This window comes from Equus przewalskii, chromosome 13, assembly GCF_037783145.1.
Source record: "Equus przewalskii isolate Varuska chromosome 13, EquPr2, whole genome shotgun sequence".
Classification (NCBI taxonomy): domain Eukaryota; kingdom Metazoa; phylum Chordata; class Mammalia; order Perissodactyla; family Equidae; genus Equus; species Equus przewalskii.
This window is the reverse complement of record NC_091843.1, coordinates 2512319-2540311: the sequence shown is the minus strand read 5'-3', so window position 1 is coordinate 2540311 and position 27993 is coordinate 2512319. Positions and strand designations below refer to the sequence as shown.

Here is a 27993-nt window from a genome sequence, read left to right as displayed (position 1 = left end):
GCAAGTGACTTGACTTCCCTGAAGGATTATTTCCTCGTGGTGATGAGAGAAATAACATCCTTGACTGAGGGCTTGCCTCATAACTGACACCGGTGAGAATCTCACACGGCTTATTTCACTTATCATACCTACTGCCCAGTATGTAAATAGCGCCTAGCAAGCTCCCTGGAATGTTGAAGGTATTTGGTAAGTGGAAGGCATTCTTATTCCAGCCAAGAGCCAGGTATTTTAGAGTTTTAGAGGTGGAACGAATGTAGCAGTGACAGGTAGTGAGAGGAAGTCAGATACAAAGTTCGAGGTCAAGTGCCAGGAAGGGGTGTTTGTGTGTTGGGTAGGGTGGTAGGTGTGGCAGCGGAGAGGAGGCTGAGGAACTTCCATAAGGGAGTTGGCGTGATAGAAGCTTTTCTAGAAAGAAGCAGTGTCCATCATGAGGACATCTAGCTAGAGGAGATCATGGAGAGAAAACAGTGAGTGAGGAGCCTGGGGTGTCTTTGCCCTGAGAGATTGCCTGAAAATGGAACCTGCTAGTTTTCACTGGAACCTGGAGATGTTGCCTCTCTGGAAAAGGAAACGACCTCAGGGAGACTTGGCCCGGGAGAAAGGTTCTGTTTTTGTTTTTAAGGTCAGTCTTACTTAACCTTATCTGCAATACTGAAGGACTTGTGGTGTTTTCTCTATTCATAAGATCACATATTAGGGTCTCTTCAAATCATCTCTTGCTTATTCATCCAAGGAACCAGTTTAAAGAAGTCTTCACAAAGACAAGTAGTAACTGTTGTGATTTCTATTTGTACTACTTTCTCCCCTCAGTATGATCAAGCTCAGTTATAAAAGGCAACATAACTCACAAAAATAGGTATTAGAGAGAGGGAGTTCTTTTAATCTATGTTAATATGTGTTGTTCCTCTCATTTATTTTACTCCTATGTATTATTCCATAATGAAAACAAATCGTGTTTTTATTTACCTCTTCCACTACAGAGGGACAGTTAGGATGTTTTCTTTCTTCATTGCTATAAACAGTGTTGCAGGAACAGCTTTGCCAGTGTCTCCTTATATGCCTGTGTGAGTGTTTCTCTAGAGCAGCGGTTCTCAAAGTGTCGGCCCCTGGGAACCTGGGAGCTGTCAGGAATGCAAATTCTTCAGTCCCACCCCAGACCTTGTGACTCAGAAACTCTGGGGGTGCGGCCCAGCAATGCGATTTTTTTAAACTTGAAATATAATTGACATAGAACATTATATTAGTTTCAAGTATACACACAATGATTCAATATTTGTGTATATTGCAAAATGGTCACTACAAGTCTAGTTAACATCCCTCACCACACATAGCTACAATTTTTTTTTTTCTTGTGGTAAGAATTTTTATAGACGAGGGAGTTTCTGAAAGAGGGAAAGGTTTAAAGGGGGAGCATTCAGAAGATTTCGGTTCATGAAGGTTGTGGTTTGGTTGTCATTTTATTTTATTTAGTTAAAATAATGTTAACTAAGTTTTGGGTTTTTTTAAAGATTTTATTTTTTTATTTTTCCTTCTTCTTCCTAAAGCCCCCTCAGTACTTAGTTGTATATTCTAGTTGTGGGTCCTTCTAGTTGTGGCATGTGGGACGCCACCTCAACATGGCTTGATGAGCGGTGCCATGTCTGCACCCAGGATCCGAACCGGCGAAACCCTGGGCCACGGAAGTGGAGCGCACAAATTTAACCACTCGGCCACAGGGCCGGTCCCATTAACTAAGTTTTTAAATTAGCTTTCTTTTCAGGTATAACTTACGTGAAATAACCCCTTGTAAGTGTATAATTCGTTGAGTTCTGACAACTTTATGCACCAACATAATCACCACCTCGATCAAGCTGTAGAACATTTCCATCACCCTAAAAAGTGTCCTCAGCCCCTTCCAGTCCACACCCCCATCCCAGGCAACTACTGGTTTGATTTCTATCATTATGGATTAGTCTTGCCCTTCCTAGAGCTTCATGTAAATGAAATTATGCAGTATATATTCTTTTGTGCCTGGCTTCTTTTGTTCAACCTAAGGTTTTTCAGATCTGTCCATGATACTGTATATAGCAGAAGTTTGTTCCTTTTTATGGCCAAGTAGTATTCCATTGAATATTCCACATTTTGTTCATCCATTCACTTGTGATAGACATTTCAGTTGTTTCCTGGTTTTGGCTATTATGAATAAAGCTATAAACATTCATATCTAAGTTTCTGTGTGGACATATGCTTTCATTTCCCTTCAGTAAATATCTAGGGGTGGAATTGCTGGTCAATAGTATGTTCAACTTCATAAGAAACAGCAAAATGGCTTTCCAAAGTTATGTCCCGTTTTACATTCCCACCAGGAGTGTTTGAGCATTCCAGTGGCTCTATCTCCTCTTCCATGCTTGGTGTATAGTTTGCTAGGCTTCTGTAACAAAGTACACAAACTGGGTGACTTCAAACAACAGAAAGTTACTGTCTCACAGTTTTGGAGGCTAGAAGTCTAAAACTAAGGTATTTTCAGGGCTGTGCTCCCTCTGAAACCTGGAAGTGGGGAGTCCTTCCTCACCTCTTCCCAGTGTCTGGCAGCTTGCCAGCAGTCTTTGGCACCCCTTGGCTTATAGCTGCATAACTGCCATCTTGGCCCTCATTGTCACATGGTGATCTTCCTGTGTGTCTGTGTCTTCAAATGGCTGTCTTCCTATAAGGACACCCGTCATATTGGATTAGGGGTCCCTCTTACTGTAGTATGACCTCATCTCAACTAATTACATCTACAGGGACCCCATTTCCAAATAAGGTCACATTCTGAGGTACTGGAAGTTTGGACTTCAACAGATCTTTTTTGGGGGACACAATTCAATCCATAACACTTAGTATATGAGTGTTTTTAATTTAGCTATTCCCATGGGTGGGAAATGATATTTCATTGTGGTTTTTAAACAAATATTTTTATTATGAAATGATTTCAAACTTAAAATAATTGTTGAAAAAATAATACCAAAAATTCCTATATAGGCTTCACCTGGATTGCCATGCTTGCTTTCATTCTTTCTCCTCACATATATATATATATATGTATGTGTGTGTTTATATATACATATATGCATATATATGCACATTTAATTTTTTCTGAACCACTTAAGTTATAGAAAGTGCCCCATTAACTCTCTAAGTACTTCAGTATGTGTTCCTAAAAGCAAGGCCCTTATCTTACATAACCAAAATACAGTTATCAAAATAGAGAAAATTATGTTGATACAATACTATTAGCTGCTCTACAAACCTTACTCGTATTTTGCCAGCTGTCCCACAAATGTCTTTTATCTGGTCCAGGATCTAATCCAGATCACACCTGGCATTTAGCTGCCACACGTCTTTAGTCTCCCTTAATCTGGAACAGTTCGTCAGTCTTTGTCTTTGATGCCCTTGACCCTTTTGAAGAGGACAGGCTAACTGTTCTATAGACTGTTCCTCACTTTGGGTTTGTTTGATGTTTGCTGATGATTTGATTGAAATTCTGATTACTTACTTAAAATTCAAATGGTTAATGTATTCACATCGTTCAAAATTTAAAAAGTATAAATAAGCATGCACTTAAAAAATAAAGTCCCCTTGCTACCCTTGTCTCCCAGCCACCCAGGCATCTCTCCCCACAGGAAAGCCATGACATAGTTTCTTATGCAGCTCTCCAGAGATGACTGTGAGAGCACACCAGTATATACATTTATCCCAAGTTTTTATCCAATTGGTAACAGATAATATTTACTCAGAATTTTGCACCTTGTGTTTTATTTTTATTTTTTTCATCTTACAGTATATCTTTGAGGCGTCTCTGTATCAGTACATAAGGACTTCTTCCTTCCGTTGCGTGGGGCACCGCAGTGTATGTACCCAGTCTCTAGCGGTGGACGTTAGCCCACATTCGTGAGATCCACTGGCTACACACACTTCTTCACTTTAGCTGGTGCTTCTCTGAATTACTGATCGGTTGGAGCTGGACAGCAGACAATGGGAAATGAGTGGCTAAAATTCTGAGAAAGAAAACACAGTTGTCAAATGATGACAGTCAGTGACTGATTTGGGATCTGTTAGCGCAGCACTTGAGCCATTTTCCTTGTTCATTTGTCCTCATATTTTCATCTTTATGGCCAGTGCTGTGACTATGAACTGCCCAAGTATGACTTTTATTTATTTTTAAACATTATCCTCTTTTTCTGAATATAAACATTAGGCATATAGTTATAAAATTTTTTTTAAAGACTAGAAGATATAATTCCGTATCTCAACCTCAAAAATAACTTGGATGTGCATTCTTCCTGGCTTTTTAAATACCTGTTTACATCCTTTGCCCATTTTTATGTTTGGTTGTTTATATATAAAGAAGCCTTTTATATAATGTGGATACTAATCTTTTACCATAAGTTACCAATATTGTCCTCTGTCATTTTTCTTTTAATTTTGTTATAACATCTTTTGCTACAAATAAGTTTTGAAGTTTTATGCAGTTAAATTTCCTTTTCCTTTGTTTGGCTTTCTAGTCATGCTTTGAAAGCCTTTCTGTACCCCAAGATTATATAAACATTTTTCTATGTTTTCTGTTAGTTTTGTCATTTTCAATTTCCATCCTTTAGCTATCTGGAATTTCTTGTCTGTGCTATGAGGTTGGAATCTAACTTCATGTAACATGGTGGTGAGCATTTCACCAACCACCTGTTCATTAAGGAGATACGTAGCCTCCTGTCTGCCCTGTGTGAGCGGTGTTCTGGATCCTGGGAAGATAGCAGTGAATGAGACAGGCAGCGTCTGGGTCTCCTAGATCTTCATTTCTAGAAAGGCGAGACAGACAATAAAGAGGAAGTGTTCCTAAGGACAGTGTTAAGTGCTGTGGTGGCCTTGCAGCAGGGTGGTGTGGTTGAGTGTGACTAGGGGTCTGTTTTAGCTCGGCAGAGCAGGAGTGGCACCTCTGAGGAGACGGCATTCAAACTGATGGAATCTATTGAATAATTGGCTTAGTCTCCATAGATTTGCAATGCTACCTTTAAAAGATACTAGGAGCCAGCCCGGTGGCACAGTGGTTAAGTGTGCACGTTCCGCTTCAGCGGCCTGGGGTTCGCTGGTCTGGTCCTGTGTGTGGACCTATGCACTGCTTGTCAAGCCATGCTGTGGAGGTGTCCCACATATAAAGTAGAGGAAGATGGGCATGGATGTTAGCTCAGGGCTAATCTTCCTCAAAAAAACAAAACAAAACCAAAAAAAGATACTAAATTTCCATATGTATACATAAGTTTGTTTTTCTAAATTCTGTTCTATTGCTCTGTTTCTCTTGTAGTACCACATTTTTATTTGTTGTTTCAGAATTTGTTATTTCGTAAAGCAAATCCCCCCAGTTTTTCTTTTCAAAATTTTGGTTACTATTCTTATACATTATCTTTCTAGTTGGATTTTATTAACTATTATCACGTTCCAACAATTACAGTAAAAAAGAAGAAATATACAATTCTGATTTGAATGCCATTAATCTTTATGTCAGTTTGAGGAAGACTACCATCCTTACAATATTTATTCTTCCTAGTAAGTAACAAATTATTCATTTTATTCAAATCTTTAATTAGGACTTCTGTTAACTTTTTACAGACTGATCATGAGGATCTTGCATTTTCCTATTAAGTGCATTCTGAGGTGTTTCATTTTTTGTTGCCACTGTGATTGAACTATAACCATGATTGTGATTTTGTAAAAAAAAAAAAAACTGGTTACTGAGAATTATATCTGAAGACATTTTGCTGCTGTGGTGCCTAAAATTTCATCACTATCATATCTTCTTTATAAATTATGCTTTCATCATTTAAAATACCCCATCTATTCCATTTGATACTCAACTTTTTTAAAGAAACAATATGGAAAAGCCTGTGTTTTTAGGTTTAAGAAAACCTCTGCATGAATGCAAGAAGACCCCCGAAGCTGTTTATTTTAAACACTGTGAGTTAGCCTGTGCTTAACGTAGTGCTGGGGAGAAAAAGACCCAGACTAAGTGGAAAGGAGAAAGAGAGAAAACTCTTAAGGGACTAACAACGAATACAGTTTCTGAGCGATATCGTTAAGTTTCACTACAGCCTTTTAAAATGTCTTTCTGCTCTTAGTCAGTCAGCTCCGCGGGCGTACGCGCAGCCTGTGCGGGGTCCACAGTGCGGGTCGCGATGGTGACGAGCTCTGGGGCGCACTCAGGGCTCTGCCTACGGTGATGAGAGTCTAGGGGGTGGGGAAGACCAGTGGATAGCAAATGGCAGTCTGAATTTGGGCTTTTAATTTTGCCTGATATGTTCAGCTAACAAGGCAATTTACTGAAAACAAATGGATTCATTTTTGGAAAGGGAATCTCATTATTTCTGATTTTTTATTTTCTTTCACAAAGCAGGGGCTTATGTTTGTTTCCTTCTATTCTACATGCATTCTACCGTGTCTGATGCTGGTTTGTTTCTACCCCACTGTCTTTTTATTTGCATGTGCTGTGTCTTGTCTCTGCCTTTTTTGGGGTAACTTTCTGGTTTGTGTTTTAGGTATATCTCTTTATGTACCATATAACTGGATTTTAAACCAATTTTAGAGTTTTTGTCTTTTAATAGAGAAAGTCAATCCATTTATGTTTGTTGTTATACATATATCAGGTCTTTTTCTGGTTATTTAATGTTTTATGGTTATTTTGCTGTCTTGTTTCCTTTCTTCTCCTTTGTTTACATTTGTTGAACTGATGATTTGTCTTGGTTCCTTTTTTCCTTTCATAAAATGGAAATTCTGCCATGTATTTATATCCTACTAGTAGCTACCTTTACTGTTCCTGACAATATTTGTCAGTGAATTTTAACACTTTTTGTCATTTTGACATATTGATTAAATAAATATTAGGAAAAAATAATGAGGTAGAAAGAAAGATAATGAACTCTGTGCTTGAGTGTTGACACTTTTTCTCAGTCTGTAGCCAGTAGGATGTAAAACACACAAATTTGTTGGAAATTGTTTTGTTCTATTTCATCTCTTCAGTCCTTCTTTCTCCACTAATTTTCTCGCTTTTGCTTATTTACATATTAAAGTGCTCTCTGTCCTTAAATGAAAACCTTTTCCATTACTTTATTTCCATTACCCATTTCGTTCTTCTTTCCATACAGTCTTAGCTCTCATCTTTCCATGAAAAGTTTAAAGTAATTTCATCTGATTCCTTATCTTCCATTATTCTTTTGTCCACTGTAAGCTGACTTCTGCCCCCAGCACTCTGCTGAAATTAGCTAATTTTCAATCATTCTGTTTGACCCACTCTATCTTCAATGACTACTCCCCCCTTGAAACTCTCTGCTGACTTCAATCCTGAGCCTCCTTCCATCTCCCTTATTGTCCTTTTCTGACTCTCCTGCTTGCTGGGGATTCCAGGGTTCTTTCCCTGGCCGTCTCACAACAGTGGGAGTTGGATGGTCTTGGTTTCAAGTCCCAGCTGTGTGATCTTAGATAAGTTATTTAACCTTTTTTTTGAGGATCCCCAGATTCCTCATCTATAAAATGATTTTATTTAGTGCTCTCAATCTAGCAGGTTGTTGTATGGATTAAATGAGGTGAGGCATGTGAATCTCCTTTTAGTGAAAACTCAGTACAAATTTGAGTTATCATTCGTGGTGACCACCACTTAGTTATGTGTACCCTCCTTGTATTAGTCAGGGTTCTCCAGAGAAACAGAACCAATAGGATATATGTAGCTATAGAGGAAGAGATTTATTATGAGGGATTGGCTCACCCAGTTGTGGAGGTTGAAGGGTCCTCGCCATCTGCCATCTGCAGTCTAGAGGCCCAGGAGAGCCAGTGCTGTGGTTCCAGTCCAAACCCACAGGCCTGAGAACCAGGGGTGCCAGTGGTGTGAGTCCAGGTCAGAGTCGGAAGGCCTGAGAACCAGGAGAGCCAGTGGTGTGAGTCCTGGTCAGAGTCGGAAGGTCTGAGAACCAGGGACACCAGTGGTGTGAGTCCCGGTCAGAGTCAGAAGCCGTGAGAACCAGGGGTGCCAGTGGTGTGAGTCCCGGTCAGAGTCGGAAAGTCTGAGAACCAGGAGCACTGATGTCTAAGGGCAGGAGAAGAGGGCTCAGCTCAAGAAGAGAGAGCAAATCCACCCATCCTCGGGCTTTTTGTTGTATTTGGGCCCTCAACAGAATGGATGGTCCCTCCCACCATGGCGAGGGCTGATCTTTACTTAGTCTACTGATTCAAATGGGAACACCCTCACAGAAACACTCAGAAATAATGCCTTCCAGCATCTGGGCATCCCTTAGCCCAATCCAGTTGATGCATAAAATTAACTATCACACTCGTTAAACATATTGAATGCTTATGGTGTTTTATTTCCTAGTCTCAGGGCTAGAGAACAGGGCTGAAATGGGCTTATAAATTTGAAATGCCATTTTCGAGTCAAGCTGAGTGTTTTATTGGTCCTCACGTAGACCAGCCACATTCTGGACGTATCTTGTTGCACATGCTTTCCCCTTATTAACTGGGATTCCCACCTGTATTGTAAGGCTGGAAATTCCATGTGCTGCCTTGACATCTTTGAGCCTCACGGGCTCCAGAGACCTAGCTATGAGTTCTCCTGCTCCCTCCAGGTGACTCCCCATCAGCAGGAAAGGCTCCCCACCCAGCTAGCTTCCCTCATCAGCCCAACCAGGTGCACCCCTCCCAGCCCTCAACCTAACAGGTTTCACCTCCTTACCAGCCCACAAAATTGTCCAAAGAAACCACTCTCGTCTTCCCAGGGTGGTCAAGGTCACCTGACCCTCTTGTCAGCACAAAGCCGGCCTCCTAGCCCCTGCTGGGTCACACTGTCCCTGAGTGCAGCGCCCAGGAGCCCTGCATGGTATGCAGTGTCCTCCTCCCAGGCTCCCTGTGTATGTGACAATAAAGTGCTGTCAGTTTCATCTGTCCGGGGCCTGGTGCCATGTGTTCAGTTATCTTGTACTATTCAGGGTGGGGAGCCCCTCCCTCACCAGTGGGGTGACTAGCGGGGGATCAGAACACCACACTCTCTTCCCCAGCGGTCCTCCGGGGCAGCGCTCGGCACCTTTGCCTGTCACTCCCTTATCCTCCTCCTCCTATCCTTGAATGCCAAAGCACTTTCTGCAGTGTTATATTCATCACTGACTATTTCATGGTAATGTGTATTTTTGTTATATTTGTTATATATATTGTTTTGGTGTCTATTTTTAGTGTTTTGTTTCTTTTGGAGGTTACACATTTTTCTCACACAGATCTCTGTATCCTGTTTCTTCTAATGCTGCTTGTTTTTTCACTGCCCTCAGAGGATTTTATTGTCACAGTCCTTCGTTGAGCAGGAATTTATAGTTTCAGGAGTCAGTGACGTTCCAAGATGCGTCTGTGTGTTTCACCTGGGAGCAGTGGATTCCTCTCGACCCTGCTCAGAGGAGCCTGTGTGGGAAGTGACGCTGGAGATCTCCAGGGACCTGGCTTTGCTGGGTAAGGACTTCTTGTAACTCAAAACCTACGTACTGATATGTTTTCCCCCTGCTGACATCTTGTACAAGCTCTGAAATGCTTGCCTTTAGACTCGAAATCCCTGATCTTTCAGGGCACTGTTTTAGGGTCTTGGCTTGGTGTCCTCTCTTTCAGGGTGAGAGGGCTTTTCTCCCGAGCCTGGGAATGGGAAACTTCGGAGGCCACGCCTTCCTTTGCTCAGAAGCCCGAAAGGGGGAGGGATGAGGACTTGTGCTGGGGCTGGTTTGTATACTCAGATCAGAACACACATTTAGTGTCTTTTCTCCTGAGCAGGGCGTCAGCTTTCCAAACCAGATGTGATTTCCCAGCTGGAACGAGAAGAACTGAGCCTGATCACTAAAGAATTTCCAGGGTGTGTCTCTCCAGGTAACAAGTGTCAGGCTGCAAGGACTTGTTGCATGCGTGTGTCACCTTGGGGAGAAATCACTTCAGGGATCCCGGGTCTCTGGAGAGACCAGCACCGTTTGATGTGTATTGTCAGATGCCTCCGTGTTAGTGATGTCACCCGTCCTCCCTGGGTCTCGCGTGTCCTTACCTTGGAGGGAGGTCACACGTTATGAGGATTAAATGAGTTACTACCTTTGTAGCACCTACTTGTTGGGAACATAGTGAGCACTCAGGAGAGGCCAGCAGGTACTGTTGCCTCCGCCGTCTCCGTCTGTACTTTGAATCCCTTCTGTCTCATCCCGGCCTTTCCTCGCTTTGACGAGTCACCAGCTGTAACCTGCATCCAGAGCTTCGGCCCCGCCTTCATTCAAACCATCGTTTCTTCCTCTGCAGCCTATAGGTATTTTAAAAGTCATTTAAAAACAAATGAAGAATGACTGCAGCCTGGTTATTTTTATTAATAACCTCACGTTCTATATATTTCCTTTCTCATTCCCAAGTTTTTAATCCACATCTACTGCTTATTCAACCCTATTCTCCTCTAAATTTTAATGCTTCTTCATCTTTATCTGGTTTCTAATCTCCATCACAACTGAAATTTCTCTGAGATGTTATCAGTGACTTTTCTCTGAAAAAATGCCTCTTACACCTTTATCTTCTCTACTTTGTGGGAAAGCGTTGATCACCACTTCTTTTTATGTGTTTTTTTAAAATTAAAGACATTGGCAAATATTTATTTGATTTGTGGATAGTGAATGGCTATCTAAGTATAAAGCAATAAAAGAAATAAGTAAAAGAACATATTGATAGGAAAAAATAATCTGATGAACATCGCTGCTGGTTTCCAGTAAGCTTTCTAAAGAACAAGGTTCTAGGAGAAGAATCACCAGGTCAAAAGATATACATATTTTTGTGGCTCTTGCTACATATTTTCCAACTTTGGATGTTATCTGTTTCTTAATGCTGGTTTATTAGGTATAAAATAATCCCTTCGGCAGCCTTAATTGCCTTTATTACAGATTTCTATGGATTTGATTACTATTGCTATTTGTATTTATTCTTATGTAAATAACCTATTTATTCAACAAATATTTTTTGAGCACCAGGCCCTATTTCTAGCACTGGGGATACAGCAATAAGCAAACAGGCAGAGTTTCCCTGTGGAGCTTAAAGCCTAGTAGGGGAGACAATAAAGAAAGAAAGAAGGCAGGGAGGGAGAAGGGAAAGTCGAGGAAGGAGGAAGGAGGGAATGAGCATTGGAGAGAGAGTGCTGTGTAGAGAGACAAGCAGCGTGCGGGGGGCGTGGGCGGGGCCAGGGTGCGGTTCCACAGGCCGTCAGGCAAGGCCTCTCCTCTAGGCGCCTGCTGAACAGACACTCCATAGAGACAGAGGTCACGTGGGAGGACATTCTGGGCACAGGGAACAGACCCTGCAGTGGATTGCATGGCACTGTTTGAAGGGAGGAGTGTGAGATGTGAAGATTTCCTGAAACTCTGTCTTTCAGTCCTTCTGTGAAAAAATGTATTTCTACCAGCATATGTTTTTTATTTCTATGAATCTTCCCATTATCTAAGTCCCTTCTTTTTAATGCACGCATTAACTTCTCTGTATGAGGATATTTAAGTAATTTTGGTTGGGGTTTTGGGGAATGTGTATGCAGCATTTTTTTCCTTGTTCCCTAGATTTTATTGTGTTTATTTATGGCTTTTTCATTACCCCATGCTATTCTGGTGGGTTTTCTGGAGGCAGCAGAGTCAAATACATATATTCCTGACCCTGTTTCCTCTCCCACTTCTTCACTCCTCTGCAGACTTCTCCACTGAGCTATGTCCTAAAGATTCTTCATCTGTTTGTGACCACATTTCACACTATTTTCCTTAGCTCTTTGAATGTCTGTCTAGCCACTAGTATGTAGGCTCACTGAATTGTCATGATTGAGCTTACTTTTCTTTATAGCCTCTGCCTAGCACATTGCCTGCCAGAGTAGATATTTAATACGTTTGTTGAGTGAATATTGAATGACATCAAGTAGAATTTTTAGAAATCAGGTGAAAATACAGCTTTGAGGGTTGTAGTCATATCTGTGACAGTCGTATCAGTGAGTGTTAGATGAGCATCAGAAGGAGAGAGTGAGAAGGGCAAAGCAGCACCTGAAGAGCAAGAACATCTGGTTGGAGGCCAAAGATGTCCTGGCAAGGTGACAGAAAGACTGGTCAGAGGAGGAGGGGAGAACTTAGGGAGAGCTGGGCTGAGGGAAGAGAGAAAAGCAGAGGGAGAGAGCAACAGTGCCAAGTAAGAAGTGAAAAGTGCCATTGGCCTTAGTGACAAGGAAGCCACCTGTGACCAGGGAACTGTGCTGTGGGTAGAAAAGCGAAGGGGAAACAGACAACTAGAGACTTTGAAAGACAGACTGGCGTTTCAACAGGATTAGCCTGAAGGAAAAGGAAGAAAGGGCGAGAACTGAGAGAAGTCAGAGGTAGAGTGCTTCTGCCAGAAGGAGACCTGAATGTCGTCACAAGAGCAGAGAGGTGTCTGGTAGAGGGGGAAACTGGAGACACAACGAAGTGGAGGGGCATGGAGCCCAGAAAACACGAGCATGTGCCAACTCTGGATCTCGTTCTTTCCAGATTTTCTTTCATGTTACTACCAGACTAATCTACCATTTAGTCGTCTTATTATCCTATCCAAAACCAAGACGAGAGAGCATTGACTGCGTGCTGTGCCCAGCTCTTCCCAGGCCTCACCTGATGTGCTCATCTCAGCAACCCCGAGGGGCAGCACTGTCAGCCCCTTCCCAGGCAGAGAAGGCGCTCAGGGAGGTGGTGGGACAGGCCAGAATGGGAACACAGCCGTTTTGTTTTGTTTTCTTTCTATCTGTCTTTGATTTTAATGCTAATTTTTTTAAAAATCATAACTTTCCTTGCCTTGCTATGACTTTTTTTTTATTGAGGTAACATTGGTTTATAACATTATATAAATTTCAGGTGTACGTCATTATATTTTGATTTCTACATAGGTTACATCAGGTTCACCACCAAAGACTAATTACATCCATCACCACATTCATGTGCCTAATCACCCATTTTGCCCTCCTCCCTCCACATTTGCTGTGACTTCTTATTTCCTAGTCTATCTAGTAAAAATAGAACTTCTGCATCCTGGCCTAATTTTCTTTTCAGCATCATTGTCTTCTTTTTCTGTACTAAAGTGTTTGTGTGGATAGCAATTGAATGTTTCATTAGATTCTGCTATTTTATAAAAGATGAGTAGAAAATGTAAAGACAGAGGTGCTGTTCCTAGTGACAGTGTTACACTAGTCACCGTGTTAATGCAGAAACAGAGAGGGAAGTTATTAGTAATGTGAAAAGCAGTGAATTTTTGTTTGGGGGGGTTTTAATGCTTCTTTATTTTTTTATTGAGTTCATAATAGTTTACATCAATGTGAGATTTCAGTTGTACATTATTTCTTGTCTGTCACCACATAAGTGCTCCCCATCACCCCCTGTGCCCACCCCCCACCCCCCACCCCCCTTCCCCTGGTAACCACTGAACTGTTTTCTTTGTCCATGTGTTTGTTTATATTCCACATATGAGTGAAATCATCTGGTGTTTGTCTTTCTCAGTCTGGCTTATTTCACTTAGCATAATTCCCTCCAGGTCCTTCCATGTTGTTGCAAATGGGATGATTTTGTCTTTTTTTCTGGCTGAGTAGTGTTCCATTGTATGTATATACCACATTTTCTTTATCTAATTATCAGTCCATGGGCACTTGGCTTGTTTCCATGTCTTGGCTATTGTGAATAGTGCTGCAATGAACATAGGGGTGCATGTGTTACTTTGGATTGTTGATTTCAAATTCTTTGGGTAGATACACGGTAGTGGGATAGCTGGGTCATATGGTAGTTCTGTTTTTAGTTTTTTGAGGAATCTCCATACTGTTTTCCACAGTGGCTGTACCAGTTTGCATTCCCATCAACAGTGTATGAGGGTTCCCTTTTCTCCACACCCTCTCCAACATTTATCTTTAGTCTTAGAGATTATAGCCACCTTAACAGGCGTAAGTGGTATCGTAGTGTAGTTTTAATTTGCATTTCTCTGGTGATTAGTGATGTTGAACATCTTTTCATGTGTTTATTGGCCATCTGTAGATCTTCTTTGGGAAAATGTCTGTTCATATCCTCTGCCCATTTTTTGATCAGGCTGTTTGTTTTTTTGTTGTTCAGTTGTGTGAGTTCCTTATATATTATGGAGATTTAACCCCTTATTGGATGTATGATTTGCAAATATTTTCTCCCAATTGTTGGGTTGTCTTTTTGTTTTGATCCTAGTTTCTTATGCCTTGCAGAAGCTCTTTAGTCTGATGAAGTCCCACTTGTTTATTTTTTCTTTTGTTTCACTTGTCTGAGAAGACATGGTATTTGAAAAGATCCTTTTAAGTTTGATGTCAATGAGTGTACTACCTATATTATCTTCCAGGATGCTGCCTTCTGGCTGCATCCTCACGTGGTAGAGAGTAAAGAGGAAGCAAGCTCTCTCATCCCTTCTCATAAAGGCACTAAGGGTCCCCCCCTCATGACGTCTCAGGTCCCACCTCTTAGATTAGGTCCCACCTAATCCCAGTGGGGATTAGGCTTCAACATAGGAATTTTGGGAAGACACAAACACCAAGTCCATAACATTCACTGTTGTCAGTTATTCCATTGTATAAACATTTCACAATTTAATTCTATTGTTGATGGATATTTGGGTTGTTTCCAATTTTTTGCTATTGTACACAATGCTACTTTTAAAATTATGAATCATGGTATACCTTTACAAGGCAGATTTACCTAGATGTATATACCTTTTAGTAGACTTGCCAAACCATTCAGGTTCCCTTTTCTTCAGTCCTTTCAAGACCTCTGCCCCCTTTTCTGGTGGGCTTAGTGTTCCAGAGATACTGTTTCTAAGTCTAGTTCTAGTTCTTTGTGGGTCATGTGTTGCAAATATCTTTTCCCAGTATGTGACCTTTTTTTTTTTTTACTTTCTTTATGATGTCTTTTGATGATTGGAAGCATTTAATTATACTTCCAAGGTTTATTCTCCCTTTTAGTTTTTATGCTTCTTTTTTCTTCTCATTCTCCTGTTTTTATTATTTTAAAATTTCATTTCTTGGGGCTGGCCCAGTGGTGCAGCGGTTAAGTGCACACGTTCTGCTTTGGCAGCCTGGGGTTCGCCAGTTCAGATCCTGGGTGTGGACATGGCACCGCTTGTCAAGCCATGCTGTGGCAGGCGTCCCACATATAAAGTAGAGGAAGATGGGCACAGATGTTAGCTCAGGGCCAGTCTTCCTCAGCAAAAAGAGGAGGATTGGCAGCAGATGTTAGCTCAGGGCTAATCTTCCTCAAAAAAAAAATTATTTCTTAAACTTCTACATAGTTTCCAAACTTGATTATTTTCTCTGTATCATTTATCTTTGAGTGGAGGGAGTTCTGCATGGGCTTTTTATTTGTCTAACCATGTGAATGGATCCCCTTTGCCCTTTATGTTGTTTACTGGGTAGCACTTTGAATGTTCTCAAAGAACTTTAGCTGGCTTGCTGGATGTGCTGATGGAGGGCAGTGGCCGCCTCTGGTTCCTGTGCTCCCTGTTGTTCTCGTACTTGACCGGATGGGTGCTTTCTGAGGTCACTGGGTGGTGTGTGTGTGTTTTGGAGGTGGGGCCTCCTTGGCTTGCCACTGTTTCTCCTCCTCTGTGGAAGCAGCTCAGGCTGCAAGGAGGAGGTCCAGTTGACGCACACCTCTTATTCACAGCAAAGCCTCCTGCCCTCAAGCCTTTGGTTTGCTGGCTCCGTGTTGATCTCGGCTCTGTTGACTTTGATCAAGCTGACAAGCTGATTCGCAGACTGTAGTTTCCTGTCCTCTGCCTCTCACTGCCTCCAGGCCATTTTGTCTGGGATAACAAATGGGATCTGAAAAAATAAAGTCTGAGTGGCTACAAGGTCCTTCCGTCAGCGTCCCCTCAAGCAGTTCAACAGATTCTCCCTTGCCTGTCCCTGCCACCAGTTCTCATCTTTAAGGAGTAGATATTTAGGAAAGGGTAGGACGCTTTAGGACTCTCGTTTGTGAGAAAATTACAGCCTGCAAAGTTTGCAGGGGAAAGCTATTTACATTGTCATCCTCCCACACGAGTTTAAGTTTCAAGTATGTTCTGGCATTTTATGATCCAGACAAGTATGTTCCTGAAGGGTAGTTTATATACATTGTCTTACTTAATCCTTATCAGATTATTTTTATCCTTATTTTATATCTGAAAACTCAGACCCAGAGAAACAAGAAACTAGTGAAGATGTAAGTGTGAAACAAGTAACTAGTGAAAATTATCTCATTTAATACATTATCTTACTTAATCCTTATCAGATTATCTTTATCCTCATTTTATATCCGAAAACTCAAAACTAGAGAAACAAGTAACTAGTGCAGATATAAGTGTGAACACAGCCAGGGTTTGAACCCATTTGTCTGACTCCAGGGTCCACAGTCCTTTCACTGTGTCACACTGGGATGTTTTACGAAGAGTTAGTGTCAGGATTACAGGCAGCAGCGTAGGAGGGGTGATGGCGAGTGCCAGGGCCTCCGGATCTGCCTCTGCCAACCCAGCTTATGAGTATTTGCCCTAGTGCCATCTTCGTTCTTTAGTCTTGTCCCGCGGTCAGTGACTTCAGTGTCTGTCCCTCCTCCAGAGGCTCACTGTTCTGCTTACCCTGTGTCTGTTCCATTATTTATAACTGGTTCACTGTTCTTTTGTCCCAGCTCAGTTTCCCTCCCTTCCAGTTCTATTCCTAATTGTAGGAACATCTTTGAAAGCTCTCAAATGTCCCTATGGTTATTCTCAGTTTTATTCTCTAATTCCCACCTTTTCAGTTTTCAGTCTCCCAGCTCAGAAACCAATGTGCATTTGAATTGTTTATTTTTTTCAGACTGGGAGACAACACTTGAAACCAGAGAGTCAACTGCAGAGCCAGCGTTACTGAAGATTTATCCTATGGGTAATAATGGAAAGGGAAGGTCTCTGGCATTCTTCCTTAGGGGAAACCTGGGAACCTGATAATTGGTTAGAGGGGCAACAGAAAAACCAGGATAGACATCTGGGCCAAGTGGCAGTTCCCCATAAGGAAACCCCCACTGAGAGGAGGGTCTGTAGAGGTAATGAATTTGAAAGATATTCCAGTCAGGGTTCAGTCCTTGATACACAACAAAGTATTCCTAGGGGAGAAAGGCCCCATAATCAGAATTCATATGGAAAAGACACTAAACAAAATTCTGAATTAATTAAAACTCAAAGAATGTTTGTAGGAAAGAAAATCTATGAATGTAATCAATGTGGAAAAACCTTCAGTCAGAGCTCATCCCTTCTTAAGCACCAGAGGATTCATACTGGGGAGAAACCCTATAAGTGTGATATATGTGGGAAGCACTTCATTGAACGCTCCTCCCTTACTGTACACCAAAGAATTCACACTGGAGAGAAACCCTACAGATGTAATGAATGTGGGAAAACCTTCAGTCAGAGCATGAACCTAACTGTTCATCAAAGAACTCATACTGGAGAGAAACCCTATCAGTGTAAAGAATGTGGAAAATCTTTCCGCAAGAATTCATCCCTTATTCAACATGAAAGGATTCATACTGGAGAGAAACCCTACAAATGTAATGAATGTGGGAAAGCTTTTACCCAAAGCATGAATCTCACAGTGCATCAAAGAACTCACACAGGAGAAAAACCCTATGAATGTAATGAATGTGGAAAAGCCTTCAGTCAGAGTATGCATCTTATTGTCCATCAGAGAAGTCACACTGGAGAAAAACCCTATGAGTGTGGTGAATGTGGAAAAGCCTTTAGTAAGAGCTCAACTCTTACCCTGCATCAGCGAAATCACACTGGAGAAAAGCCGTACAGATGTAACAAATGTGGAAAATCCTTTAGCCAAAGTACATATTTAATAGAACATCAGAGACTTCATTCTGGGGTAAAACCTTTTGAATGTAATCAGTGTGGGAAAGCTTTCAGTAAGAATTCATCTCTTACTCAACATCGGAGGATCCATACTGGAGAGAAACCATATGAGTGTATGGTATGTGGAAAACATTTCACTGGGCGATCATCCCTTACTGTACATCAGGTTATTCATACTGGAGAGAAACCTTATGAATGCAATGAATGTGGAAAGGCCTTCAGCCAGAGCGCATACCTTATTGAGCATCAAAGAATTCATACTGGTGAGAAACCCTATGAATGTGATCGATGTGGAAAAGCCTTCATTAAGAATTCATCTCTTATAGTGCATCAGAGAACTCATACAGGAGAGAAACCCTATCAGTGTAATGAATGTGGAAAAGCCTTCAGTCGGAGTACAAACCTTACACGACATCAGAGAACTCATACGTGAGGAAAGTTTTCATTGGACCCATGATTAACTCTTCAGTGATAATCAGATAAATCATGTAATGCAGAAACCTACTAAATGTAATGGTGTAGAAATCTTTCAGTTCAAGTATACCTTCCAGATACTACAGACCATCACAGAGAAACCATATCAAAGTGGAGAAATCTTGATTCTGAAAGTGAAACTCACTTTATATCAGAAAGTTTAAGTAGCTAATGTTCTAAACGAGGAGGATTCGCACTGAAGATAAGCTCCGTTGTAGCATGCTGCAGATTCTCCTTTGGACGTCAGAGACTTCACACTGGACAGCATGTGAGGGTGCTCAGCTGGACAGCCCAAAGACCTGGTACGTAGTCCTGACCTGCCACTCACTTGCACAAGTCACCTTTCACCAGGTCACAGTTTTCTTTTCTAGTAAATGAGAGATTTGAGACTTAGAAGGTCTCCAGGATCCATTTTAGCTGTAACATGCTACAGACCTATAAATGTAATGAATGCTAGGAGATCTTTGATCTTTTACCATGTTATATACATTATCTAGATGCTCCTGTTCCACAGTCTGGTTTCCCTGGATGTTCTGAGACAAAATTCTCTACCTCTGCCAAATCCTATTATCCCCCCGTCCCTCCCCCTCCCCCTGCATTGTTATTTTCTCCCCTAAATATAGGCTGGTTGCTACCAGGTGATGGAACAATTGTACATATCTTAATGCAATAGCATGGTGTTCTGAGTTCTCAATTAATATAGTCATTAAACTGTTTAAATAAGCTAATTATTTAGAAAACAGTATAAATTAAATGTAGTCTTTAAGTACACAGGATTCAAAATACTTATCTCTGTATCAAACTCTTGAAGTGGAAAGGAGAAGAGTGAGGCTGAACGCTAACAGATGTGAAAATTTGAACTAGGAACAAAATCTCTGCAACTCAGAACATATTCAGACAATCATAGGGAGATCTTGTAGATCTATAGTTATGATAGGAAAGACAATTTCGTTTATTTCACATTTAATAAGTGCTAAATATGCACTAGACATGATTAGAAAATCAAAATGAATACGATGTATTCTTTGTTTTCCAAGGGCTAACCTAAGAAATTGGCAGTAGGATGGGAGAGGAAAGGAAGAATTCAAGCAATAATGAGGCAGAATCTACATAAGGTGGTAACTGATTAAATATGGGCACCTGAATTTCTTATTTGAGGGGAAAGGGGGTGCCCTAATTAAAAACACGTGAAGTTGACCAGTTGGGTGGAGCAATGATGAGTTCATTTTGGGGGCATTTTGCTGAGTTATGGATATCCTAGCGAAGTCTCCTGACGAGCAGTAGACTAAGTAGAAGGGCAGTGATAAAGGGCCCCTGGGAGGACTGTCATTGACCAGGCAAGTGGAGGAAGTGGAGGCCCTAGAAGCTGAGAGGAAACAACAGCCAAAGGAGAGAAAAATCAGGAGAAGGGGGTGGCACACAACTAAAAGGAGAATTTTAGCGTAGGGATAGGAATGGTTACTGTTTTCAAATCCTAGAGGGTTAAAGTAAGGTAAAAACAGAAATACAGCCTTTGGTTTGGGTTATTGATACCCTCTGTAAATTTTAGTGGGCCACAGAGTGAGTTCAAGGTTGAAAAGGACTTAGTAGCTTGACTGAGAAAGAAGAAATTTAGAAAGATAACTGGAGGGAGATTGGGGTTGAGAGAGGGTCTAGAGATTAGAAGAGCTTTGGGCTACAAATAATAGGAAGCCCAGTTAACAATGGCTTACAAGCAAATAGGGATTTATTTTTCTCGCATAACAAAACTGGCGGTGGTTGGCATTGGTTCAGAGACCAAATAGTTTAGTGCCTTGCTTTCCATCGTGGTCATGTGATGGCTGCCACAGCTCCAGAAAGTATCTGCATTCAAGGCAGGAAGAAAGTGGGTGGCTAGCACCTGCAACATCTGCCTTTTATCAGAAAAGCTTTCCCAGAAGCCCCTCAGCAGACTTCTCCTTCCATCTCATTGACCACAGCTGTGTTACCTAGAGGCTGGTAGCAAAAGGGGCTGGGAACGTAAGTGTTTAGCTCTTCTAGCCTCTATGGTAGAGGTAAGCAAAGAAAAGGAGGGTTCGAGAATGGGGCTGATGTAGCCAACCAACAATCCGCCAGTGTGTGTGTGATTTAAGGTAGAAGAATTGAGCATGTTTATCACTGAAAAGAAGAGGCGTAAGAGAGTCTGAAGGTGCAACAAGGAAGGGATGGGCAGCTCAAAGTGGGAAAATAAGATCTGGGGCACAGGAGGAGGCCATAGGAATCTATTTCACTAGGAGGAAGGAAACTTTCCACTGGGCGAGATGGGAATCAACGATGGGTGCAGAAGATGTTGTGGGTGGCAGTGGGGAGGTTCCCTATGGACCCGGAGTGTTTGGACCTTGAGCAGTTCAATCTCTTTGGGCAAGGGGACCTTTAAGGTCTACCTCTTGGAGTTAGAACAGGCAAGGACAAAGGGGAATGAAACACTGAATTAATTGTATCCTCAGAAACTTAGGTTTTTAATAATGTGTCCCCTTACACCCAGTTTCTTCCTTTCCCTTATTTCTTTTTCTTGTTTCGCACCTGATCTCAAAAGATACAAATGGAAGGGAAGAGGAAAGGGGACAGAGAGATTGGTAGACCATAGATGAAAATGGTAAAGACAGCAGCAAAATAAAGGCTCAAAAGGAAGGCACAGGACAAGAGGGGGAGGAAGAATGAAGTGTATTGAAGCCTAAGATGGATGCAATAACTCAGAATTGGTAAAATATTAATCTTAGAGGTTGCACCAGAAGAAATGGGTCAGATAAATGAAGGTTTAACTACTTTTTCCAGGCGCTTTGGAAGCCTTCAGCCCTTGTATGTCAGTTCCCAGGCGTCCTGGGCAGGAAGGAGGGAACAACTTTTGGGCTGCTCCTCTACCGGCAGGGGCAGGACTCCTGGTTCTGCTTACTAGACATGAGGCCTTAGGCAAGGCACTTAACATATCAGGGCCTCAGCTTTCTTATTTGTTAATAGTGCAAACCTCATAGCTTTGGATTATGTTCAATACTAATGTAAAGTGCTTATAAAAGTGCCCAGTAGATATCTAGGTAGTGGTCAGTAAATGTTACATTATCACCCTCATATACCTGAAAATGGAATATCAAAACTTAGCATGCCATCCAGAACCCTTAATTATCTTAGAATCACTAGGTTCTCAAAGCAGATGCCTTGTAGAAAGCTTGTATAATTGTGGCAGGCTGTCCCTTGCCTGGGTGGCCGTAGTAGCCTCCTAACTGGCTTTCCTGGATCCCTTGTAGCCCAGCCAGCATCTGTCTCCACAGCTGACCAGTGACTCTGTCAGGATGTGCTCAGCCATGTGGCTCTTGCTCAAACCCCTTCAACAGCTTCCCATCACACACAGAGTAAACCCCAAGTTTCTATGATGGCCTTCAAGGCCCCTAGTTACCTTCCTACCTCATCTCCCACTGCCTTGTTCCCCATGCCATCTCCACTCATACTGGCCTTGCTGAGCCTCGAACTCGCCAGGCACACGTCTATCTCTGGACAGCATTTCTGTCCCCTTCCCTTTAGAGGCTCTTCCTAGATGTTCACATGGCTTCCCCCACTGTCTTCAAATCTCTGCTCAGATGTTACCTCCTGAAAGAGAACTTCCCAGCCCCATCCTCTAAACCTTGACACAGCTTCACTGTGTCAGCACTACCTGATACATATTTTCTGTTTCTTATTGACCACCTCCCCGAGTGGAATTAAACCTGCACAAGTGCCGGGTTTTCTCTGCTATTTCTCCAGCCCCCAGAACAGAGCCTGACACATGATGCTCCCAAGTGTCTACAGGATAAAATTTTCAATGAAACGCAAACAAGATGCCCTAGTGTCAGGCAGGGCCACTGACACTGCTTCCTAAGAGGCGACCAACAGTGACCTGACAAGCCTCAGGCACTTTTCTTGGCTATTTTTCCACCACTGACAAAGTTAAAACCCTCTCATCGCTCCTTCCTGAGCTCCATGAAAACGGGTGTTCAAAGGCAACGAGTAGCTCCCGTCGCCTGTTTCTATCTATCGCTTCACCCTTGCCCGACCTGCAGAAGACTGTCCGCAAACGGAGGACCACCTCCTCCTGCCCCGCAGTAGGGGAAGAGGGGGCCCCTGGGCATCCGAGCTCCTCCGCCCGGGAAGGCGCCGAGAGGCGCGCGCTCAGCCCCCCGCCCCCGCCGGCCCCGCCGCGCCCCCCGGCCGACCCTCCCCTGCGCGGTATCGTTTGCGCCCGCGGGGCCGAGGCGCGGTCCTCTGTGAGGAAGCGGCCTTGTCGGCTTGTGGCCTCCTACTCCGTCCTCGGGGGCCTTCCCCGACCCGCTCTCGTCAGCGGCTCAGGCGCTGCTTCCCCGGAATAACCTCTCCCATTCCCGTGCTCAACTTTTCTCTAGTCTCTATGTCCTTGGGCATTTTTTCAAGGCACACAGCGATTCCAACTCTCACCAGAACGGAACCAAATCGGCACATGCGGGTTAGCGCGCAGGGAGTCATCGGCAGGAGGAACGGCGACCCCCGCCGAGGCCTCTGGGAAACGTAGTTTCAGCCCCGAAAACCACTAGACCTGGGGTAGGGGGCTGAAGGGCAGGGCCTTATCTGCGCAGGCGCGCAATGTTGTTCTCGGCCCGGCGCTGGTGCAGGAGCTCGTGGCCAATTCGCCTTCTGGAAACAGGAGTCTGGGAAGTAGAAGTGCTGCCCCCCTCGGACTTGTGGGGATTCAGCTCTGCGGTTCCCAGGGCAACGCGCAAGCGCAGTTCAGACCCCGGCTGCAGACTCCAGCTCATTGTGTTCTGCCTGCGATGTGGCGGTTGCGGTCTTTTGCCGCCTGCACAGGTTCCTCGAAGGGCAACTCAGTGGTGACCAGGCACGGTGGCCACAGCCGCATGGGAGAGCGGGAGCGGCGGTGCAGTGGTCGGGCCCGGGGACAGGGAAAAGGGAAAGCCGAGCAGGTCTGGGTTGTGGTCCGTTCTGGAGGACGCTGATCTGATGCCCCAAACTTCCCGGGATGTATGGCTGAGGTTTGCTTCCAAAGAGAAGGAGGGAGGACGGCCAGGTGTGGGCTCTCGGGTTTAGAGTACGAACCTGCGAGTGCATGTGGAGGAGGATGCGGTCAGGGCCTCTGGCGTGTGTCTTGGAGCCGACGACGGGTAGCCCGTTTATGCTCCGGGAGTACATGCCCCGGTAGGATTCGGAGCCCTGTATGCGGGACTCGCGGGCCGGGGCAGCGCTGGGTAGCCTGTGCAGCCGCTCCCCGGGGACCTGGCAGAGGGCAGGACGGGAGGTTGCGTGGATTAGATTGCTAGCCCCCCACCCCCTCAACAAATACACTGCTTCTCGCCCACCTTTGACTCTAGGTCATCCAAACTGGGCCCCAGAGGGGGAGAGGCCTGAGGCCAGACAAGGGCTTGGCCTGAGAGAGGTGGGCAATGAAGATCCAGCCTTCCTAGCTTCCTTTTTGAGAAAGAAGACGACCCTCCTTCCCCACTTCCTCCCCTCCCCTGCCCTCCCAGGATTAGGCAGCTGTCCAGGCAGGAGACACACTTCTCTTGAGACCTCTCAGCATAACTTAAGGGCGAAGGCCAGAAGGTGGGTAGAAAGCATGAGAACTGGGGCTGGAGGGTGGCTTTGGCCAGGAGAAGTCAATGTATTTAAGATAGAAAAGGAGGATTTGTCTCCGATGCTAGGGGAAAGATGTGGGGGGAAAGTAGTAGCATAGTGAGTGAGTCCCTTTACAGTGGAGGTGAGCAGAAATACCCTCCGAAGAAAGAGAGAATTGGGAGCAAAGAGGGACGAAGAATTCACTGCTTGGGATATTGGACGCCTCCCAGGATATGAATGCTCACAGCATTGCTCTGGACTGCTGTGTACTATCTTTTGATCCAGTCCTCTCCTCAAAGTTTCCAGCCTGAGGAGCCCTGCTCTCCTTGTCCTTAAACGGGCTCATCAGAGAAGAAGGAATGGCAGTCAGCCGCCTGCCAACCATGGCCCAGGTGAGTGGGGATTTGCTATGGGGTCCCTCCAGATTGCCTGAGAAGATTTGAATCTGGAGGTTTGAAGAGTGTGAGCATGTTTCTTTCCCTGACCAGGAGCTTTTCTCCCAATCCAGTCTCGCTCAGAGGCTGACCCAGTTGCTCCCCGCCCCCCACCATATTGAGCTTGTCCCAGTGGATGTTGGAGCTAAGTATCCTGCTAAAGGTATTGTCAGTGACACAACAGGAACTGGAGCCCACGTTGGTCCAAAATGGAAACCTGTACTCTTTCCACTGGCAAGTAAGATTAGGGTTGTAAAGCAGTAAAGGCAGTGCCTGACATAGGAGTTGAGAGAAGAGAGGAATTCTGACACTTTCTTGGGGAGGTGGGGTTGACTGCACTCTTTTTTAAAATGACGTTTGGCTTTTTACTCCAGAGGAATTTTAGGTACCAATGAAATCGTTCAAATGGTTTGTTTTCAATTTCAGTAAATTACTAAAAAGCTTTGAGCAGTGCCAGCCTGTTTAGAGTAAGAGTGTGGACTCCACTTTGAAGGAGATAGCATTTGAATGTATGAATTCTGATGAATTTGGTAAAATTATCTAATTCCTTCACATTTAAGCCTGTCCAGGACAGGAATCTGTGGCAGAAATCGTTGGAAGGGGTGAGCAGCCAGTTGAGGGTGCTGTGTTCAACCCAGTGGCAGCTCACTGGCTGCTCACCCTCCTCCTCCTGGTTTCTGACTTGTTCTTTAGGACTCATCCTAGGCACCACTTTTTCTGTGAACCCTGTCCGCACGATGCCAGTCCACTGTGAAATTTCCGTGCCCTAGCCTTTTCCTCAAACTCGTTGGTGTCACACATTTATCTCCTGTTTACAGGCTGCCTTGATTTGGTTGCCATTCAGCAGACCTCTTTCAGGGATGTAAAACGTGCCGGGTGCTGTGATCCGTGCAGGTGATACAAAGGTGGACAGTGGTCCCTGGCAAACTGGTTCATGGGTTGAATCCAGTAAGTGTTTCTTGGTTGCCTACTTTGTGCAAGGCTCTGGGTGCAGGTGATAGAAACCCAGCTCAGACTGTCTTAAGCAAAAGTAGGCTTTTCTTGGAAGGGTACTGGTATATCTCCCACGTATTTTTCCAAAGGCAAAGATGCAATTGGATTTTGGCTATGGAAATGGAGTCTAGAATAACCTAAAAGTCCTTTCTCTTGGACCCTTGGCTTTCTTCTCTGGGCTTCTGCTTAACTCTTCTTTCTCAGTGCACAGCAGCTCCCTTGGCCTCTCAGGCATTAGTTTCCAAGGACGGCGCTAGTTGTGATCAGAGAGAGAGGCAAGGTCACATTGCCCAGAACGACTGTTTCCATGGGAACCGTGTATGTGTGTTGGGGGTGAGCAGGTGAGCAACTGAAAGAAGCAGGAGTTGCTGAGCAACAAATAATAGGTGCTAGGTGCACACGCCATGTTCTGGAAGACATGCTGGGGAGAAGGGAGATGTGGAGACAGTCACAGCTTCCTGGAGTTCACAGTCCAAGGGAACGGAAAGCTCACATCAAGTGGGACCGAGCGTTGATGGACCTGCACAGGTGATGGGAGCAGTCGAGGAAGGCCGTGCTGAGAAAGTAATGTCTAAGCCGAGACCTGCGGAGGGTTTGGTCATAGGGGTGGGGGTGGAGGCAGGGCTGGGCACATTGAGGGAGATGGGAGAAAACGTTTTGTCAAAATGAACAGCAGGTATGAAGTCCCAGTGCTGAGGAAACATGTTTTCTCCATGACATATGTTTCTTCAAGGTGGAGAACAAGGTCTAATAAAACCTCGGCCCCTAGGAGACCCTGAGGAAGTGCTTGCCTTGTCACAGAACGCCAGGCCCCCTATGCTAATGTCCTGCAGATCTCAAGTGGCCCCCGGGGCCCAGGGTCCCAGCATTCCCAGAGAGCCCCGTGAAGGGTAGCCGCTGGTGAACAGGGGCGGGTTTCCTGTTACAGGAATCGGTGACCTTCAAGGATGTGGCCGTGCTCTTCACCTGGGACGAGTGGGCGCAGCTGAGCCCTGCTCAGAGGGCCCTGCACAGGGAGGTGATGCTGGAGAACTACAGCACCCTGGTCTCGCTGGGTAAGGGGCAGCCTCTGAAGGCTGATCTTCACATCTGGACGTTGCTCTGGGACCCTTCAACTGGTTACATGTGAAAGGTTGGGCTGGAGTGGGCTGACCGAGGATGTCGTCTTCAGGGCCACTGCCTGCCTATCCTTGGTGACTCTTGGAGTCTCAGTGCAGATGCCTCACAGGGGACTAGGGGTCGAATCCTCCTCCCTTCTGGCGGGGAGAAAGACATGGGAACAGATTGCTTGTGTCAGGCCTGAGCCATCTTTGCCTCCTGGGAACTCGTCTCTACCCTGGGCCTTCCTGTTATGTCACCTTTTCCAGGAAGTTTAGAGGACCAGATCTCATCCTTGCACTGATTTTCTCTCTGGTGTGAACAGATATGGTCCATTTTTTTCCTTTAAAAACAGGACTCTTAGGACCTGAACCAGATATGCTTTCACAGCTGGGAAAAGGGGGAGTTTGGATGCCAGAGGACGCCTCGAGATGCCTCTGTCTTGGTAAGAACCCTGCGTCCGGGAGGCATCGGGAGGAACTCGGCAAGTGCGCTAGGCTTGTGGAGTGAGAAGGAGTATCTTTTCCCGTGTTCACCTCAATACCGTGTTGCCCCATTTGTCCCTGTGTGCATGTGGCACTCCTTTTATGTGGCAGTTTGTCCCTCCCTGGACCCTCCTCTGCATGATTTTTCTTCTCTCCTTATTGGGCATAGGTTAATACTCTGATTTGGAAAAGTCCTGACATGTAGTCTGGGCATTTCCCCCCGGTGCTTGTGTGTCCTGTCGTCCTGTTCAGCATGTGACAGTGCAGTCTCTGCTCGCACTGCTCCAGTGCGGAGGAATCCCCGTGGGCACACACAGCAGGGCTGCTTCTGGTCCTAAAGGCCAGTCACCATATGCCTACTGAGGCAGCTCCTCCAGCTGAACATTGCACATTTCTTCAGCCACCTTCATATTTGTTTGTCCATGTGTATGTACACTCAGCCAGCATTTCACTATTCTCCACCTTGGGCTGGCATCCCCTTGGGCTGTAAGCACTGTGGGAGTGCGGCCAGGGTCGTGGTACATTTTGCTGTATTGCTCACACCCAGCACAATGCTTGGCACCTCGTAAGCGACATGGACTTATTGCCTGGGGCTACAGAGAACATGATGGTGTAGTGGCTGATACTTGTCTTGAGGAGCCCACTGGATCTGGTAGCGTAAGAGCAGGAGGAGGTGCCTCAGTGTTCTGGAGAGCACGTTGCTTTGTGTGAGACATGACAACACTTCACCTTCAGCTAGCATTTTGTAGACTCTAAAATATTTTTTAAAACCTTTTATTAGTGATTTTTCAAGGTAGCCCAGTGAAGTGGGCAGGAATTTATACACTACAGTAAATAACTATATACAGTCATACTTTGTGTAATGGCGGGGACACATTCCAAGAAATATGTGGTTAGGCGATTTCATCATTGTGCGAACATCATAGAATGTACTCACACAAACCTAGATGGGACAGCCTACCACACACCTAGGCTATAGATACTAATCTTATGGGACCACTGTCATATAT

General features: G+C 44.3%; 1 protein-coding gene and 1 long non-coding RNA gene across 31 annotated transcripts in view; one reads left to right on the top strand and one right to left on the bottom strand.

The window, feature by feature from the left end:
* Positions 1–27993, top strand: part of LOC103540006 (zinc finger protein ZFP2) — a 103990-nt gene that overhangs the window by 57740 nt on the left and 18257 nt on the right. For 4 of the 30 annotated variants that reach the window (XM_008506517.2, XM_070570105.1, XM_008506515.2 and 1 more), the window contains exons 3-7: positions 9355–9486; positions 9799–9891; positions 16871–18683; positions 26329–26455; positions 26854–26943. In XM_008506517.2, the coding sequence (XP_008504739.2) occupies positions 26422–26455; positions 26854–26943 (124 nt within the window). In that variant the 5' untranslated portion in view covers positions 9355–9486; positions 9799–9891; positions 16871–18683; positions 26329–26421. Of the gene's footprint in view, positions 1–9311; positions 9487–9798; positions 9892–16870; positions 19076–19418; positions 19579–23032; positions 23394–23729; positions 23962–24258; positions 24366–25225; positions 25356–25802; positions 25929–26328; positions 26456–26853; positions 26944–27993 lie in introns of those variants that run through there. The other 26 variants (XM_070570117.1, XM_008506513.2, XM_070570115.1 and 23 more) reach the window with 16 other exon arrangements.
* Positions 18334–23117, bottom strand: LOC139075235 (uncharacterized). The gene is made up of 2 exons (XR_011525402.1): positions 22822–23117; positions 18334–18748 (listed from the first exon to the last, which is right to left on the bottom strand). It is a non-coding gene; the product is annotated as an uncharacterized lncRNA (long non-coding RNA).